Here is a 17,995-nt window from a genome sequence, read left to right as displayed (position 1 = left end):
TGAACAGATCTTTCACCTATGCACAATTTTGTAATAGTGTGCTTTGGTGGTTTGAAAATATTTGTTCACTGAGTTATGCAAAACATTCCAAATATTGACCACTTCATCATACAATATTAAAAAAAAATTACCATCTGTTAATGTCACCACTTATCTCATTAGAAAGCCTTTAAGTACTAGGAAGCTAACAAGATCAGAATCATGGACATAGTTCTGCATGAAAACTTTTTTTCTTAAATGACTGGCAACAATTAATGTCAGTTGTTTGCCTTGAAGCAGTTAACAGGCCTTGTTCACATTCAAGAAAATGTCTGCCAAATGCCTAACTCTAAATAACTACAGCTTGTCAGTAATCTTTCAAGAAAAAGTGTTCCATAAAAAAAGCAGCTAGTTTAGCTTTCAACTCAAACACCTGTACAAGTGTTTTTCCTTAAAGTAACCAGAGTACTTCAGTATGCAGAAGTGCTTTATGCACACATCCTATTTCATCAAAAAGAATAGTTTAAAAACGTGGGTCAAGATCAAATGAAATTAATTTTTATTGCTTTGCCAAGAACATTAATAAGTAAAATTGGCTTTTTTAAAAAAAAACTGCAAGTGTGTATCAGTGAAGAATTCAACAAGTAGCAGCAGTCTTGGTGCCACTGTCCTGATTTAATTAAGATGCAATAGTTTGACCAACCATTGCTTCTCAATTATCAGCCCAAATGTTAACACTGTAAAAAAGGCAAATAACTTGCTAGTATTATTATGAAAATGGTTCTGTTCTTGCAAACCCACTGAAAGGGTATCAGGGACTCTCAGACCACACTTTGAGAAACACACTTTAAATCAATACTACTCCTAAGAAGAAAATAGTTCTCCAAAAACCTTTTCAAAGTTATACTAAGGTCTACTAATGAAAGTTAAGCCTGACTTGCCAACTGTATAAAGTCATTCTCACCCCCCATCCTCATCAAACCATAGGTAAAAGAAAGTGGTGTTACAAATGGAAACTCTTTTGTCTCAAACAGTAAAACAGCATAGAACCCATTTGCTGTAGTCTTCCCCAATCAAAGATACTGCCTTTATTCCCTGCAATAAAGGAAAGAGAAAGCTTCCAAGGGCATTATTCCTGAGCTCCATTACATTTATATGAGGGAAAAAAAAAAAGCAGAAAGCACATATTCTTCAGTATTCAGACCTTATAGTGCTCTTTCTCCCATCTTTATTTCTGAATCTTCCTCTCATCTTTATTTCTGACTCTGGAGAGTACATTCTTTATTTCTTTCTACAGTAAACTCCAAAGCTGCCAGGTTAAAAATCAATCTTAAAACTCTCAACTAAGTTGCTTTTTCAAATCAAAAGACATGGTTTATATAGTTTTCTTCATCTTTTTCTTACAACTTATTTCTTCTTTTAGCCTGCCTACAAAACTTCTTAAAGACCTATTTTTTGGCATCGCTATTCTCAATATACACAATACATATTTCTATGACTCTGTCCACCCAACCAAATCATAACTTTCTCTTCTGGGTTTTGGGTTTCTTTTTAAGTTTTTTTGGCCAGACCACATGGCAGGCAAAATTTTAGTTTCTCAACCAGGGATGGAACCTGTGCCTCTAACAGTGGGAAGTGCAGTCTTAACCACTGCACTGGCAGGGAAGTTCCTTATCTTCTGTAGTTTTAATATACCTCTTAATGCCTAAAATATCTGGCTCACAAAAGGTAAGTAAGTGCTTGTTAAAATAAAATTATAGGCAATGTTGAGCATCTTTTTTTTTTAATTTTATTTATTTGGCTGTGCCAGATCGCAGTTGTGGCACATGTGATTTCTATTTTCATTGCAATATGAATGTCCACTTTTAAATGATGGTGTATCTAAGAAGCCATAATAGTGACATTGCTTTTGATTTGGTATCTTGGTAGAGGGTGGACAATCTAGTGACTTCTTAGCCCTTCTTACTCCATGGATTAGAGAAACAATGTGGAGATTTTTCCAGTTTCTTCCAGTTCAAAATTCATTATCTGACCCTCATAAAGCCTCCCTCTGGCTAACGGACCACAGTGGCATTCTGTATTCCAAGGCAAAGTATTAGCTTAGAGTTAATACTTAGTAACCATTAAAAAGTTTGGGTGTTTCCCTTTCTGCAGTGTCTATATACTTAACCAAAAAGCTGCAAGTCCCTCGGAGGAATGCTACTATGGAATGGTGGCTCATATACACTTGTGTTTGTCCCCTGGCTTCCCCTTCATTTGAGGGGCTCTGGGTCTATGAATTGACTCAAGTCAGGGGCTGAAGTTCAGTGGATAATGATTCAGATGACTCTTCAACAGACATCCAGAGTTTTAAAAATTGTCTTTACACAGATAAAATATGCTAGTTTGCTATCAGTTTTATTTCAGTCAATTTCTTGGATTAACATTTGTTCCTGCATCTGGGTACAGCTTTCTTCCTCTTGAGGTGCATGTTTAAAAGTTCTTTCAGTGCATGTTTGCCTGGAATTATCTTTATTTTTATTTCACTGTTAAATGATAGTTGTAGCTGGGTACGTAATTCCATGTCGTCTCCTGACTTCCATTATTCCTTGCGAAGTCTTCAGTCAGTCTAATGGTCATTTTGTGTTGATAATCTGCATTATCTCACTGTCTGCTTTGTTTCTGATGTTCTGTAGTTTTACTATGATGAGTCTAATTATTGGGTTTCCCTGGTGGCACTTGAAAATACAGTACATATTATATAGAATATATAATTATATACTATTATGGGCTTCCCAAGTGGCACAGTGGTAAAGAATCCACCTGCCGAGGCAGGAGACGCAAGAGATGTGGGTTCGATCCCTGAGTCGGGAAGATCCCCTGGAGTAGGCAATGGCAACCCGCTCCAGTAGTCTTGTCTGAAAAATCTCACAGACCGAGAAGCCTGGTGGAGTGTGTGTGTGTGTGTGTGTGTGTGTGTGTGTGTGTGTGTGTGTGTGTGTGTGTGTGTGTGTGTGTGTGTGTGTGTGTGTGTGTGTGTGTGTGTGTGTGTGTGTGTGTGTGTGTGTGTGTGTGTGTGTGTGTGTGTGTGTGTGTGTGTGTGTGTAATGAAATAGACATGAAATAGAACTTAAAGTGGCTGCAAAAGTAAAAGAAGGCCACTAATGCCATTCTGGAGATTGGGGAGGACCGAGTCTGAGAGCAAGCTGGAGAGGCAGGCAAGGATCACATCCTTTAAGGTCTAATAGTCCCTGTAAGGAGTTTGGACTTTAACTCCAAGTTTATGTGGGAAATCGTTACAGAATATTAAGGAAGAGGATGGACTTGATCAGATATGCTTCTTTAAAGACACCATGATTGCTGGTTTGGGGGATCATATTGGAGATGGGCCAGAGGAGATGTGGTAAGAACCATTTTTCAGTAGTTCAGGCAATAGATACTGCTCGGTTGGACTGAACTGGTGACAGCTGATAAGAAACAATTGGAGAGATATTTATGAGATAGAATTGACAGTATTCGGTGATAGAATGTTGGTGTGTGTGGTGGGGGTGGGGGATGGCAGGGTAGGGAAATTTAAGGGAAACCCATGTTTTTTGACTTAGACCACTGGGTGGATGGTGTAAAAGTTACTAAAGTGAAAGAGACTGAAAGAGAATCAAGTTCAGTGGAGAGGATTCTGAGTTCACTTATGATGTTCATTTTGAGGTGTGTGCAATAAATGTGTCACGGTTAGTCATTCTTTTGGCTGCTGCTACCAATGCAGATGCCAAGAGAATACCCAATTAGGGGTAGTTTAAACAAATGGGTCTTAAACTTTCATAAAACAAAAGGTCTAGACGAGGGTGGCTGTTGGAGCTGGTTCTGTGATTTAAAATGTCAATGCCGACACCTCCATAATTCTCTTGGCTTTTCCCCTCATGGTCACAAAAGCTGTTCACATGCATTCAAGTCCAAGGCAGGAAGAGGAGAAAAGCAGGAAAAAGTTTTCTTCCTGTGAGGCCTTGTCATTTGGTTCGGAAAGGGACACTTCTCCCTAGTAGAATTCCTCTTGTAGCACGTTAGCCTCCCTTGCATGCCCACCCTTAGGCTAATCAATAACTAAGAGGATTGTGCACAGTATCACTCATTTAGAACAGTTCTTATTTCCTCCTTGAAATCAAGGGATCTCTGCATGGGAAAGGTGGGACAGGAAATTGTTGCTGGATAGGCCAAGGATAGTGATTGCCACAACATAGAAGGGGAGATGTCAAGGACTCTTTTGGTTACGTGGATTTAGAGAACAAAAGGGAAGTCCAGACTTGAACTATGGAATTAAGCTGTCAGCTGCCAGGGAAAAGCATGGTGGCATACAGTCCAGTCACAGAATTTCAGACCTCCAATGTCTACTAAACTTGGAACCCAGAAGAAAGACTGCAAAAATCCAGCATAAAGCATATCAAGTCACAACAAAACAATTAGAAAATTGACTGAGGTCAGACCTTCCAAATGACTGTTCACCTCCATCACTATTCCCACTATTCCTTAAGCTACAGTGACATGGACAATTTGACACATATAAGACTTCCCTGGTGGCACAGACTGTAAAGAATCTGCTTGCAATGCAGGAGAGCCGAGTTCAATCTCTGGGTGGGGAAGATGCCCTGGAGAAGGGAATGGCTACCCACTCCAGTATACTTGCCTGGAGAATTCTGGGGACAGAGGAGCCTAGTGGGCTATAGTCCATGGGTTCACAAAGAGTCGGAGACGATTGTGAGACTAATATTGACTGACACTGACTTACAGTGTAGTCCTGTTCAGTTTAGTTCAGTCGCCCAGTCGTGTCCGACTGAGACCCTATGGACTGCAGCACCCCCGGCCTCCCTGTCTATTGCCAACTTCTGGAGTTTACTCAAACTCATGTCCATCGAGTTGATGAGGCCATCCAAACATCTCATCCTCTGTCATCCCCTTCTCCTCCCGCCTTCAATCTTTCCCAACATCATGGTCTTTTCATATGAGTCAGTTCGCATCGGGTGACCAAAGTATTGGAGTTTCAGCTTCAGCATCAGTCCTTCCAATGAATATTCAGGACTGATTTCCTTTAGGATGGACTGGTTGGATCTCTTGCTGCCCAAGGGACTCTCAAGAGTCTTCTCCAATGGACATGAGTTTGAGTAAACTCCGGAAGTTGGTGATGGACGGGGAGGCCTGGCGTGCTGCAGTCCATGGGGTCGCAAAGAGTTGGACATGAATGAGTGACTAAACTGACTGACTGAAACTATGGTGGAGGTAATGAATGGTGACCTCCTTCAAAAGGTTCCATGCCCGTACTGCTACTCGCAGTGCCCCCAACCCTGTAGCAGGCCACCACCGACCCACACCTCCACCCCACACCTGCACCAGAGACTGAGAGGGTAACAGGCAGGAAAGCCAGGGGTCTCCAAATGGAAGAAATAGGCTGCAAGTGTCAGACATTTTTATCTCTCTTAAGCGACAGGAAGAAACAAACTAGCAATATTTTTTCCCTTCTCTATACAAATTTTGGTGGATTCATGTCAATGTATAGCAAAACAAATACAATATTGTAAAGTTAAAAAATAGATAAATAAACTAATTTAAAACATAGAAAAAAATTAAACAAAAGTTTACAAGTAAAAAAAAAAAACAAAGAGGTTTCTCTTCCAGAATTGAAAGAGACACGTGTACCCCAATGTTCACTGCAGCACTGTTTATAATAGCCAGGACATGGAAGCAGCCTAGATGCCCATCAGCAGATGAATGGATAAGGAAGCTGTGGTACATATACACAATGGAATATTACTCAGCCATTAAAAATACATTCGAATCAGTTCTAATGAGGTGGATGAAACTGGAGCCCATTATACAGAGTGAAGTAAGCCAGAAAGAAAAACACCAATACAGTATACTAATACATACATATGGAATTTAGTAAATCGGTAAAGATAACCCTGTATGCGAGACAACAAAAGAGACACAGATATATAGAAAAGTATTATGGACTCTATGGGAGAGGGTGATGGCGGGATGATATGGGAGAATGGCACTGAAGCTTGTAAATTATCATATGTGAAACGAATCGCCAGTGCAGGTTTGATGCATGATACAGGGTGCTCGGGGCTGGTGCACCAGGATGACCTGGAGGGATGGGATGGGGAGGGGGGTTCTGGAAGGGGAAAACATGTACACCCATGGTGGATTCATGTCAATGTATGGAAAAACAAATACAATATTGTAAAGAAAAAAATAGATAAATAAACTAATTTAAAATAAAAAAATAAAAAGCAGAGACATTATCGACAAAGGTCCATATAGTCAAAGCTATGGTTTTTCCAATAGTCATGTATGGGTGTGAGAGTTGGACCATAAAGAAGGCTGAGAGCCAAAGAATTGATGCTTTTGAACTGTGGTGTTGGAGAAGACTCATGAGAGGCCCCTGGACTGCAAGGAGATCAAACCAGTCAATTCTAAAGGAAATGAATCCTGGACATTCATAGTCCATGGGGTCACAAAGAGTCAGACACGACCGAGTGACTAACACTTCCACTTTCACATGAATGAACCCAGAGGACATTATGGTAAGTGAAATCAGCCAGTTACAGAATGACAAATACTACATGATTCCACTTATGGGAAGAATCTAAAGTAGTCAAACTCATAGAAGTAGAGAGTGGAATGCTGGTTGCCAATGACTAGAGGAGAGGAAAAGTGGGGAAACGTCTGTCAATGAGTACAAAGTTTCACTTATGCAAGATGAATAAATTCTGGAGATCTGCTGTACAAACTTGTGCCAATAGCTAGCCCTATTGCATTGTGTACTTGAAAACTTGTTAAGAGGGTTTATGTTAAGTGTTCTTACAGGAATTCCCTGGCAGTCCAGTAGTTAGGACTCCCTGCTTCCACTGCTGAGGGCCTCAGTTCAATCCCTGGTCAGAGAACTAAGATCCAGCAAGCAATGTGGGGGACAAAATATTCCTACAACAACAATAAAAAGAAGCACAAGGAAATTTTTGGAGGTAATGGATATATCTACTAGTTTGATTGTGGTGATAGTTTCTTGGGTGTATGTGTATGTCCAAAGTTATCAAATTGTATACATTAAATATGTACATCAGTTGTACATCAATTGCACCTAAATAAAGTTTTTCAAAATAAAAATAAATAAATAAATAAAAATAAAATAAAATAAAATTATAGGCAATGTTGAGGTTTTTTTTTTGTTTTTTTTTTTAATATTATTTATTTGGCTGTGCCAGATCTCAGTTGTGGCACATGTGATTTCTATTTTCATTGCAATATGCTGGTTCTTCCTTTGCGGCATGTGGGGTCTAGTTCCCTGACCAGGGATTGAACCTGGGCCCCCTGAATTGGGAGCACAGAGTCTCAGCCACTGGGTCACCAGGGAAGTCCCTGTTGAGCATCTTTTCATGTGTTTGTTGGCCATCTGTATGTCTTCTTTGGAGAAATGTCTGTTTAGGTTTTTCGCCCATTTTTGATTGTGTTATTTGCTTTTCGGGTACTGAGCTGCATGAGCTGTAGTATATTTTGGAGACTAATCCTTTGTCAGTTATCTTATTTGCAATTATTTTCTCTCATTCTAAGGGGTGTCTTTTAATCTTGTTTGTTTCCTTTGTTGTGCAAAAGCTTTTAATTAAATCCCATTTGTATATTTCCATTTTGCTTTTGTTTTTATTTTCATTACTCCAGGTGGTGGCTCAAAGAGGATCTTGCTATGATGTATGTCAAAGACTGTACTGCTCATGTTTTCCTCTAAGAGCTTTATAGTAATGCAAGTCAAAACTATAAATGAGGTATCACCTCACACTGGTCAGAATGGTCATCATTAAAAAATCTACAAACAATAAATGCTGGAGAAGATGTGAAGAAAAGGGCACCCTCTTGCACTACTGGTGGGAATGTAGATTGATACAGCCACTATGAAGAACAGTACAGATTCCTTAAAAAAACTAGTAATAGAACTACCATGTGACCCAGCAATCCCCTACTGAACATATACCCTGAGAAAACCATAACTGAAAGAGACGCATGTACCCCAATGTTCAGAGAGAAGTAAGTCAGAGAGAGAAAGACAAGATATTGTATATTAATGCATGCGTATGGAATCTAGACGGTACTGATGAATCTATTTGCAGGGCAGCAATGGAGACACAGACATACAGAACAGACTTGTAGACACAGCAGAAGAGGGTAGGACGAATTGAGAGTAGCATGGAAACATACACATCACCATATGTAAAATAGATAGCCAGTGGGAATTTGCTGTGTGACACAGGGAGCTCAACCCAGTGCTCCGTAACTACCTAGAAGGAGTGGGATGGGGTGGGAGATGGGAGAGAGGTTCAAGAGAAACGAGACATATGTATATCTGTGGCCAATTCATGATGTATGGCAGACACCAGAACAATATTGTAAAGCAATTACCCACTCCCCCCAAAAAATTTTTAAAGAGAATCTGCCTTCCAATGCAGGGGACAAAGGTTCCGTCCCTAGTCGGGGAACTAAGATCCCACATGCCTTGGGACAACTAAGACCTGATGCAGCCAAATAAATAAACATTTTAATAAAATACAATAAAACTGTAATTTTTCCTTAAATCTGATTAAATGTTCTATTTCCTACCATCTTCTCTATGCACCCCAGATTGATATCATAATTTTTTGCATGGATTAGAGATTATTTTCTCCTTTTTTCAATACAGGAATAGCACTTCTAGAAATTAAATAAGAGTTCCCTGTGGTTCAGTGGCTAAGACTTTCCGCTCCCAATGCAGGGGACCTGGGTTCAATCCCTGGTCAGGGAACTAGATCCCACATGTGCCAACTAAGACCTGGTACAGCCAAATAAATAAGTACATTAAAAAAAAAAGAGTGAAGATATAGTGTATTAAGACAGTAAGGACATGGCAGTCAAGTGGGTATCCAAAAAAAAACAGTCTTTTATCTAATGATAGATTTGTTTCCATTATAACGCAGCAATTCCTTTTGCTTATTTTCCTCCTTTTGGCCTTCTGAAACAGCTATCAACTTTTTAATCTGATTCACTCCTCAGAAAGAACCAACTGTGCAACTTGCCTCAGTGGAGTACGGAATTACAAGATGAGAACTGACTGTACTTGAAATAATCATCTCTGAGCAAGCCTTCACATCTTTTGATAGCTTCATTAAAATTCTGAAGACAACAATACAGGCAAATAAAGCTAGGAAAAAAAGGTAAACTTACCACCAAACAAAGGTTCTGGTTCCACCAGTATTTCTTGCTTTTGAGGAATTGGGGCACGAACTTCCTCTCTATTAAAAAAAAAAGAAACAAGTGGGAAAATATCCAAATGAAAACTGTTTTCTGCTACCTATTCTCACTGTAATTATTGTGAATACATTCAAATTAACAAGTAAAATGAACAACAGACTTAGTGATTTTAAGGAACCACATTAAATTATGACAAGTGACTGTTGGGTGATTTCCAAATAGAGATCAACTGGGACAAGGCACCTGCCATGGATAGAGCAATGGGCTTAAGAAAAGAGAACGAACATAAAAATAAAAACTACTGTGCCTTTCCTCTTAAGTTCCCTAACATAAATTCTTAAGGAAAAAGAAGACAGGAAATTTATACGAACACACAAATATTCAGGAATAACTTAATGGAAAAATATGAGCTTAATAAAAGCAATATTACATCACCACTACATCAAATAGATAATTAAAACACAGATATATTAATATAAACAGGCAGTTAACTTTATGCTAGTAATGACGAGAGCTAAAGTAAGTAGTTGCTGTTTTGTTGTTTAGTCACTAAGTCATGTCCAACTCTTTTGTGACCCCATGGACTGCAGCCTGCCAGGTTTCTCCATCCATGGGATTTCTGGCAAGAATACTGGAGTGGGTTGTCATTTTCTTCTCCAGGGGATCTTCCTGACCCAGGGATCAAACTGCATGTCCTATGTTAGCATGTGATTCTTTACCACTGAGTCACCAGGGAAGCCCAACCTAGGCAGTACTCTTGGATTATTTATTAAAGGGACATTAATAACAGGAAAAAACACTCATCTTTTAAAAGCCTATAAACTCTTCAAAGTTTATCTCCAGAGGGTTTACTAATAATTCGTCTCTTCTAGTGAACAATACTCATTTAGATATGCTGTAAAAATGGTACATATCTCTTTATATATCATTTAGTTATTTTAGCTTTAACTCAAATACAAAACTGCTCATTAATGTTCATGGCATGTAATAAGTTCCAAATTTAATATGTTCCTCTTAAAATAAATGTTAATTTAACTTAGGCCAATGTTTTTCACTCAGGTGTTTCTAATAGTAATAACTGAGCTTAAGGCTCTGTTTTTGACACCTAAAAGTTGAAACTTCAAAACATGCTTTATTTAATAAAGTATCAATACTAATTTGTCAACAAAAACTAACATACTGTAAATAAAGAAGAACTAGTCAGACAAAGAAATCAACAATAAGCCAAATGAGTGAAGCATAAATGGTAATTCAGTATTATGTTAAGTATTCTTTCCTACTGGATTTCAGTCACTGCTCACAAACAGAACTGCAATACTCTGAAGAAACAGACATGTGTCTCTAAGAAGAAGCTCTATTAAATCTCTTTCACCAAAGAGGAACAGGCCATTATCTTAAGAAAAAGATATCTTAACAGACAACTTTTACCTGAATAGATCTTTCCATTATTGGTATACTTCACTTTACATTTTATGTGAATGTGTGTGTGTGTACAGAATTATCTCAATCTAAGGCTTCCCTGGTAGCTCGGTTGGTAAAGAATTTGCCTGTAATGCAGGAGATCCTGATTCGATTCCTGCGTCAGGAAGATCCCCTGGAGAAGGGATAGGCTACCCACTCCAGTATTCTTGGGACTTCCCTGGTGGCGAGGCTGGTAAAGAATCCACTTGCAATGCAGGAGACCTGGGTTTGATCCCTGGGTTGGAAGATATCTGGAGAAGGAAACAGCTACCCACTCCAGTATTCTGGCCTGGAGAATTCCATGGACTGCACAGTCCATGGGGTTGCAAAGAGTTGGAAACAACTGAGCAACTTTCAAACACAAGGCAATTTAATTACTCAAGAAACAAGTCTTAAATCTGATGAAATACATCAATTAGGGCCATGGCTTAATTAGTAGTCCTTATACAGAAAGACATATTTTAGGTCATCTATTCCAAGACTGCTGGCTACCTAATGAAATGGAAGAATGAACAGAGGTGAACTGTATAGAAAGAAAACCTGTTTAGAAAGTAGGCTATGGTGTTAGTAACTCAGTTGTGTCTGACTCTTTGCGACCCCATGGACCACACCAGGCTCATCTGTTCAGGGGATTCTCCAGGCAAGAATACTGGAGTGGAGCTATTCCCTTCTCCAGGGGATCTTTCCTACTCAGGGCTCAAACCTGGCAGGCATATTTTTTTACTGTTTGAGCCACTGACACTGGCTTAGGAAGTAGGTGCCACTATCAAATATTAATCAATTAGTAATACAAATAATCTAAGTCAAATTATAATGTAATTCAATAGGAAAAGACATTCATTAATCAAAAGTATTTTTAAGTACAATTAAGAAAACATGTTTTAAACAGTGAAGACTGGTATGTCCCCCAAAGTCAGCTATGAATACCTGTTATAAACTAAATCATATTTTCATATTGATTTCCATTAAAGATTTGAGTTATGCTGGTGGAAACTGGGTTACTGAACTTGAAATACACAGCCAATACAGATAGGAAAAAACTTTGTAAGATACAAATAAAAACCTTTAAAGTTCACATTTTGTGGGGAAACAGTATATTACTCTAGAATCTGGAACTAGATTAAAAAAAAAAAAAGCAATCATGTCCTGGAATGTTTACGTGGCTTTTTAAATCTAATTTAGTAAATATAAAATCCGCACCTTTGGACTATTCTATTTAAGGGGATCCCTCTTGTTTAGTATCTCATGTTGTAAACACTGAAGAATTATAAAGGGCTATCTGTATTAAAGTCTTATTTAAGGATCTTTGAAATTTTGATTCAAAAATCAATGTTTTTCATTTGAGGATCATTCACCTCTAATATTTTCCAAAGACTACTGGAATTTTGCCTAACAGATATTCATTTTAAACTCTCATTGCTATCAAATGTAAAGGGCAGAAAACATCAATGTACTTATCATTTGTTACTATTCTCCATATATTACACTTCTATATGCTGAAGGTGCTTCTAAAGATTAGATACCTATAGTTATTTAAGGTATAAAGGATTAGAATTTTTTTCAAAAATTTTTCATGACAACTCAAAACCTTGCTGGGACAATGTAGGAAAATCTAAAAATGGGAAATCTGAACTTTATTGGGCTCTACTTGCATATCTGTTACTTAATTGCTACAGAGCTTGGGGAAATGGGTATCCTTCAGCTTCCTCTGTAAAACGTGGATAATAATACCCACCTAAAGGATTCTTCTGAGGATTAAATAATAGACTTGACAGTGCTCTAGAGAACTTAAAGCATAGAAGTAGAAAAATTGTCACCTGACACGTTCAGATGCTTTCAACTTTTTATTTGTTCAAAACAGAGAATTAACCTAATCAACAAAAATGTAACTGCTCAATGTTGGCAGCAGGTAGCTCCTAATAATAAATATTAAATTCATACTCTGTGTGTGGTCTGACAGTGGAGACACTTGCTGAACTGGTACTGGGCTCTTCAGCGATTCCTCCACCATCCAGAAACATAGTGACTGCCATCTCCAGATTATTGTTGCAGGCTTCAAGCATATGTTTCCCTACACTTTCACTTGCACCTGAAATAGTATAAAAACAAGAAAAAAGTTAAACAAAAACATTTTCTTACATTCAATTCACATTGGAAGACAGAATGCCCAAGGAAATTAATAGTACTTTTCCCTCTTTGGAATGAATGTTTTTTTAATTAATTTATTTTTAAATTGAAGGATAATTGCTTTACAGAATTTTGTTGTTTTCTGTCAAAACTCAACATGAATCAGCCATAGGTATACATATGTCGCCGCCCTCCTGAACCTCCCTCCCATCTCCCTTCCCATCCCACCCCTCTAGGTTGATACAGAGCCCCTGTTTGAGTTCCCTGAGACATACAGCAAATTCCCATTGGCTACCTATTTTACATATGGTAATACAAGTTTCCATGTTACTCTCCCCATAAATCTCACCCTCTCCTCCCCTTTCCCATGTCCTTAAGTCTATTCTCTATGTCTGTTTCTCCACTGCTGCCCTGCAAATAAATTCTTTGGTACCATCTTTCTAGAGTTCACATATATGCATTCGTATATGATATTCATCTTTCTCTTTCTGACTTACTTCATTCTGTGTAACAGGCTCTAGGTTCATCTACCTCATTAGAACTGACTCAAACAAGTTCCTTTTTATGGCTGAGTAATATTTCATTGTGTGTATTACCACAACTTCTGTATCCATTTATCTGTCGATGGACATCTAGGTTGCTCCCACATTCTAGCTACTGTAAACTGTGCCGCAATGAACATTGATGTGTCTTTTTCAATTTTGGTTTCCTCAGCATATATGCCTAGGAGTGGGATGGCTGGGTCATATGGTGGTTTTATTCCTAGTTTTTTAAGGAATCTCCATACCGTCTTCCATAGTGGCTGTATCAATTTACATTCCCACCAACAGTGCAAGAGGGTTCCCTTTTCTCTACAGCCTCTCCAGCATGTACTGTTTGCAGACCTTTTGATGATGGCCATTCTGACCAGAAGAATGACCATTATGGAAGAAAGCGAAGAAGAACTAAAGAGCCTCTTGATGAAAGTGAAAGAGGAGAGTGAAAAAGTTGGCTTAAAACTCAACATTCAGAAAACTAAGATCATGGCACCTGGTCCCATCACTTCACAGAAAATACATGGGGCAACAATGGAAACAGTGAGAGACTTATATTTTCTTGGGCTCCAAAATCACTGCAGATGGTGACTGCAACCATGAAATTAAGACGCTTGCTCCTTGGAAGGAAAGCTATGACCAACCTAGACAGCATATTAAAAAGCAGAGACATTATTTTGCCAACAAAGGTCCATCTAGACAAAGCTATGGCTTTTCCAGTAGTCATATATGGATGTGAGAGTTGAACCATAAAGAAAGCTGAGCGCCAAAGAATTTATGCTTTTGAACCATGGTGTTGGAGAACACTCTTGAGAGTCCCTTGGACTGCAAGGAGATCCAACCAGTCCATCCTAAAGGAAATCAGTCCTGAATACTCATTGGAAAGACTGATGCTGAAGCTGAAACTCCAATACTTTGGCCCCCTGATGCGAAAAACTGACTCGTTGGAAAAGACTCTGATGCTGAGAAAGACTGAAGGCAGAAGGAGAAGGGGACGACAGAGGATGAGATGGTAGGATGGCATCATGGACTCAATGCACACTGAGTTGGAGCAAGCTCCAGGAGTTGGTGATGGACAGGGAAGCCTGGCGTGTTGCAGTCCATGGGGTCGCAAAGAATCTGACACGACTGAGCAACTAATTTTGACCAGTGTGAGGTGCTATCTCATCATAGTTTTGATTTGCATTTTTCTAATAATGAGCGATATTGAGCATCTTTTCATGTGTTTGTTATTCTGAGGGTTGTCTTTTCACCTTGCTTATAGTTTCCTTTGTTGTGCAAAAGCTTTTGAGTTTAATCAAGTTCCACTTGTTTACTTTTGTTTTTATTTCCATTATTCTAGGAGGTGGGTCATAGAGGATCTTGCTTTCTTTTTTTTCAAAAATAATTATTTAATTCTACACTGTTGCCTGATTAGTATGAAATATACAGAACTAGAAAAGAAAGCAGCAACATTAAAATAGTAGTCTTCCTTCATAATAAAACAAAAACTAAAGCATTTATTTGCCATTTCTTTAAATAAACCAAATATATATTCAATATTTGTTAATAAACTGAAAAATAAAATGAAACATATTCTAGAAAGTTAGCACTACTTCATTAGAAAGAATGCAGTTCAGTTAGCAATTTCTATTTCTATCAGAAAGGAAGCATTTTTGTAATGATGGGAGAGGAGAGATGGTACATTTCTTGTCAAAGATATAGCTAAATCAAAATCTGCTACGAAATGTCAATCTTCATCATTTAAAACTGGTGCTATCACACAGTTACTCATTTATTTGTACAGTAATAGATGGGGAAACAGTGGAAACAGTGTCAGACTTTATTTTTGGGGGCTCCAAAATCACTGCTGATGGTGACTGTAGCCATGAAATTAAAAGACGCTTACTCCTTGGAAGGAAGGTTATGACCAACCTAGATAGCATATTTAAAAGCAGACATTACTTTGCCAACAAAGGTCTGTCTAGTCAAGGCTATGGTTTTTCCAGTGGTCATGTATGGATGTGAGAGTTGTACAGTGAAGAAAGCTGAGCGCCGAAGAATTGATGCTTTTGAACTGTGGTGTTGGAGAAGACTCTTGAGAGTCCCTTGGACTGCAAGGAGATCCAACCAGTCTATCCTAAAGGAGATCACTCCTGGGTGTTCACTGGGAGGACTGATGTTGAAGCTGAAACTCCAATACTTTGGCCACCTCATGCGAAGAGTTGACTCATTGGAAAAGACCCTAATGCTGGGAAGGATTGGGGGCAGGAGGATAAGGGGACGATAGAGGATGAGATGGTTGGATGGAATCACTGACTCGATGGACATGGATTTGGGTAAACTCTGGGAGTTGGTGATGGACACGGAGGCCTGGCGTGCTGTGATTCATGGGGTCGCAAAGAGTCGGACACGACTGAGCGACTGAACTGAATTGAACTGAAAGCAAATATAATCTGTTTGATGAAATGTAAATTGGTAAAGTCCTTTAAGAAATCAATTTTTAAAAAATATTTATTTATTTGGCTGCATTGGGTCTTAGTTGTGTGACATGAGATCTTCGATCTTCATTGTGGCATGCAGAATCTTTAGTTGAAGTATATGAACTCTTAGTTGCAGCATTTGGGATCTAGTTCCCTGACCAGGGATCGAACCTGGGCCCCCTACAAAGGGAGCACAGTCTTAGCCAGTGCGCCACCAGGGAAGTCCTAAGAAATCAATTTTATAAGATGTTACCAGGAAACATAAAAATACCCTTTACAATTTTTCACCCACTAAGTTGGACTTGTAGTCTAAATAAACCTACATTAATCTATACAAGTCTAGATAATCTATATAAATCTAGTCTAAATAAGTCTATATAAAATACATACATAACCATGTCTATCTACATGTCCAATATAACTTCAGTTAATACCGAAAAACTGGACAACATAAATGGCTAACAGCAGTAGAATCTAAATTGTAAATCTATTTGGTGGGACATTCTGTGGGCATTAAAAAGCATCTCAGGTCACAAGGAACTATATTCAATATCCTATAATAAACCACATTGGAAAAGAAAAAAAAAAAGCATCTCAGACTTTCCATTTGAGATGACTTTCTTTCTACCTGAATTTTGTCCCTTCAAGTCTCCTTCAGTCAAGACTGATGGTGTGTTGGTTTTTTGTTTTTGATCTGATAACGCCTTTTATCTTGCCATTGTTCCTGAAAGACAGTTTCAGTGGATATTCTATTTTAAGGCTGACAGTTATTTTCTCCCAGTACACTGAAGATAGCATTCCGGTGTCTTCTAGCTTCTGCTACTGCTTGTGGGAAGTAAGCTGCCAGACTAAAGAAAAACATTTTTATAGCAATCTGTTGTTTCTCTCTAGTTGCTTTTAAGATCTTCTCTGTCTTTGGTCTTCAGCAGTTTCACTCTGATTTGCTGGGGCTGACTTTATTTATCCTTCTTAGGATTCACTGGACTTCAACCATAAAGACTTATCTTTTACCAATTCTGAAAAATTCTCAGACGTTTTCTTTTAAGGGTCTTAGTTGAGGCATGTCTCAACCTTCTGTTGCAGTGTCCCCTGCATTGGAAGACGGATTTTTTAACCACTAGACCAGGGAAGTCCCTGCCAATTTGTCTTTCACCTGTTCACGAGCTTTTGTGTTGTGCTATGACCAGCTGCATCTGATTCTTTGCAACCCCATGGACTGTAGCCTGGCAGGCTCCTCTGTCCACGGGATTTTTCAGGCAAGAATATTGGAGTGGGTTGCAATTTCCTTCTCCAGGGGATCTTCCTGACCCAGGGATCAAACTTGCATCTCCTGCACTGCAGGCAGATTCTTTACCATTAGTGCCACCTGGGAAGCCCTCATGAGCTTTTAGTTTTAATTTTTTATAACTAGAAGTTCTGGGTTTTTTCTAATCTGCTTGGTCATGTTTCAGAGACCCTTACTTCATATTCTTACACTGATCTTTTTCATTTATTCTAATGTATTAATCAAACTTACAGGAATTACAAAGACAAAAGATAAACTTTCTGCAGTCTCCAGTGGTCACTGTCTCTTGTTTCTGCTGGCTCTTGCCTGCTGCTGCTGCTAAGTCGCTTCAGTTGTGTCTGACTCTGTGCGACCCCATAGATGGCAGCCCACCAGGCTCTGCTGTCCCTGGGGATTCTCCAGGCAAGAATACTGGAGAGGGTTACCATTTCCTTCTCCCATGCATGAAAGTGAAAAGTGAAAGTGAAGTTGCTCAGTCGTGTCCAACTCTTCGTGATCCCATGGACTGCAGCCTACCAGGCTCCTCTGTCCATGGGATTTTCCAGGCAAGAATACAGGAGTGGGTTGCCATTGCCTTCTCTGCTTGCCCACTGTGCCATGGTTTTTTGTGCATTTTGTGATTTTTCTGACTATGATCTCAAGTGGCTTGGAATTTTAATCTGTAGATTTATGAAGCCTGGGTTGAAGGTACATCCCTTCTCAGAGAAGACAATTTAACAGATTTTGTAAGGTACCTGAGGGCACTACCAAACTGGGGCTATTTAAAATACATTCTTGACCTGAAGTTTTATATGACCACATGGGAAATGTGACCTTGTAAGAACCCTTGCTATAAATTCTCAGTGAAGATTTCTCCTACCACTCCCCAAATGCAAAGGTCCCAGTGTCATGAATGGGAGGGGTCT

At 38.9% G+C, this 17,995-nt stretch overlaps 1 protein-coding gene across 6 annotated transcripts in view; it reads right to left on the bottom strand.

Annotated features, from left to right (window-relative positions):
• Positions 1–17,995, bottom strand: part of UBXN7 (UBX domain protein 7) — a 62,212-nt gene that overhangs the window by 27,543 nt on the left and 16,674 nt on the right. For 4 of the 6 annotated variants that reach the window (XR_014077264.1, XR_014077263.1, XM_081571551.1 and 1 more), the window contains 2 exons: positions 12,625–12,772; positions 9,196–9,263 (listed from right to left, as the gene is read on the bottom strand). Coding sequence is in view for 3 of the 6 variants with exons in the window: in XM_081571551.1 (XP_081427677.1) it covers positions 9,196–9,263; positions 12,625–12,772 (216 nt within the window). In the remaining 3 variants the exon portion in view is untranslated. Of the gene's footprint in view, positions 1–9,195; positions 9,264–12,624; positions 12,773–16,433; positions 16,530–17,995 lie in introns of all 6 variants that reach the window. The other 2 variants (XR_014077265.1, XM_081571552.1) reach the window with 1 other exon arrangement.

The sequence above is a fragment of the Giraffa tippelskirchi genome, chromosome 2, assembly GCF_054371585.1.
Source record: "Giraffa tippelskirchi isolate mGirTip1 chromosome 2, T2T-mGirTip1v1.2.pri, whole genome shotgun sequence".
Taxonomy (NCBI): Eukaryota; Metazoa; Chordata; class Mammalia; order Artiodactyla; family Giraffidae; genus Giraffa; species Giraffa tippelskirchi.
This window is presented reverse-complemented; position numbering and strand designations above follow the sequence as displayed.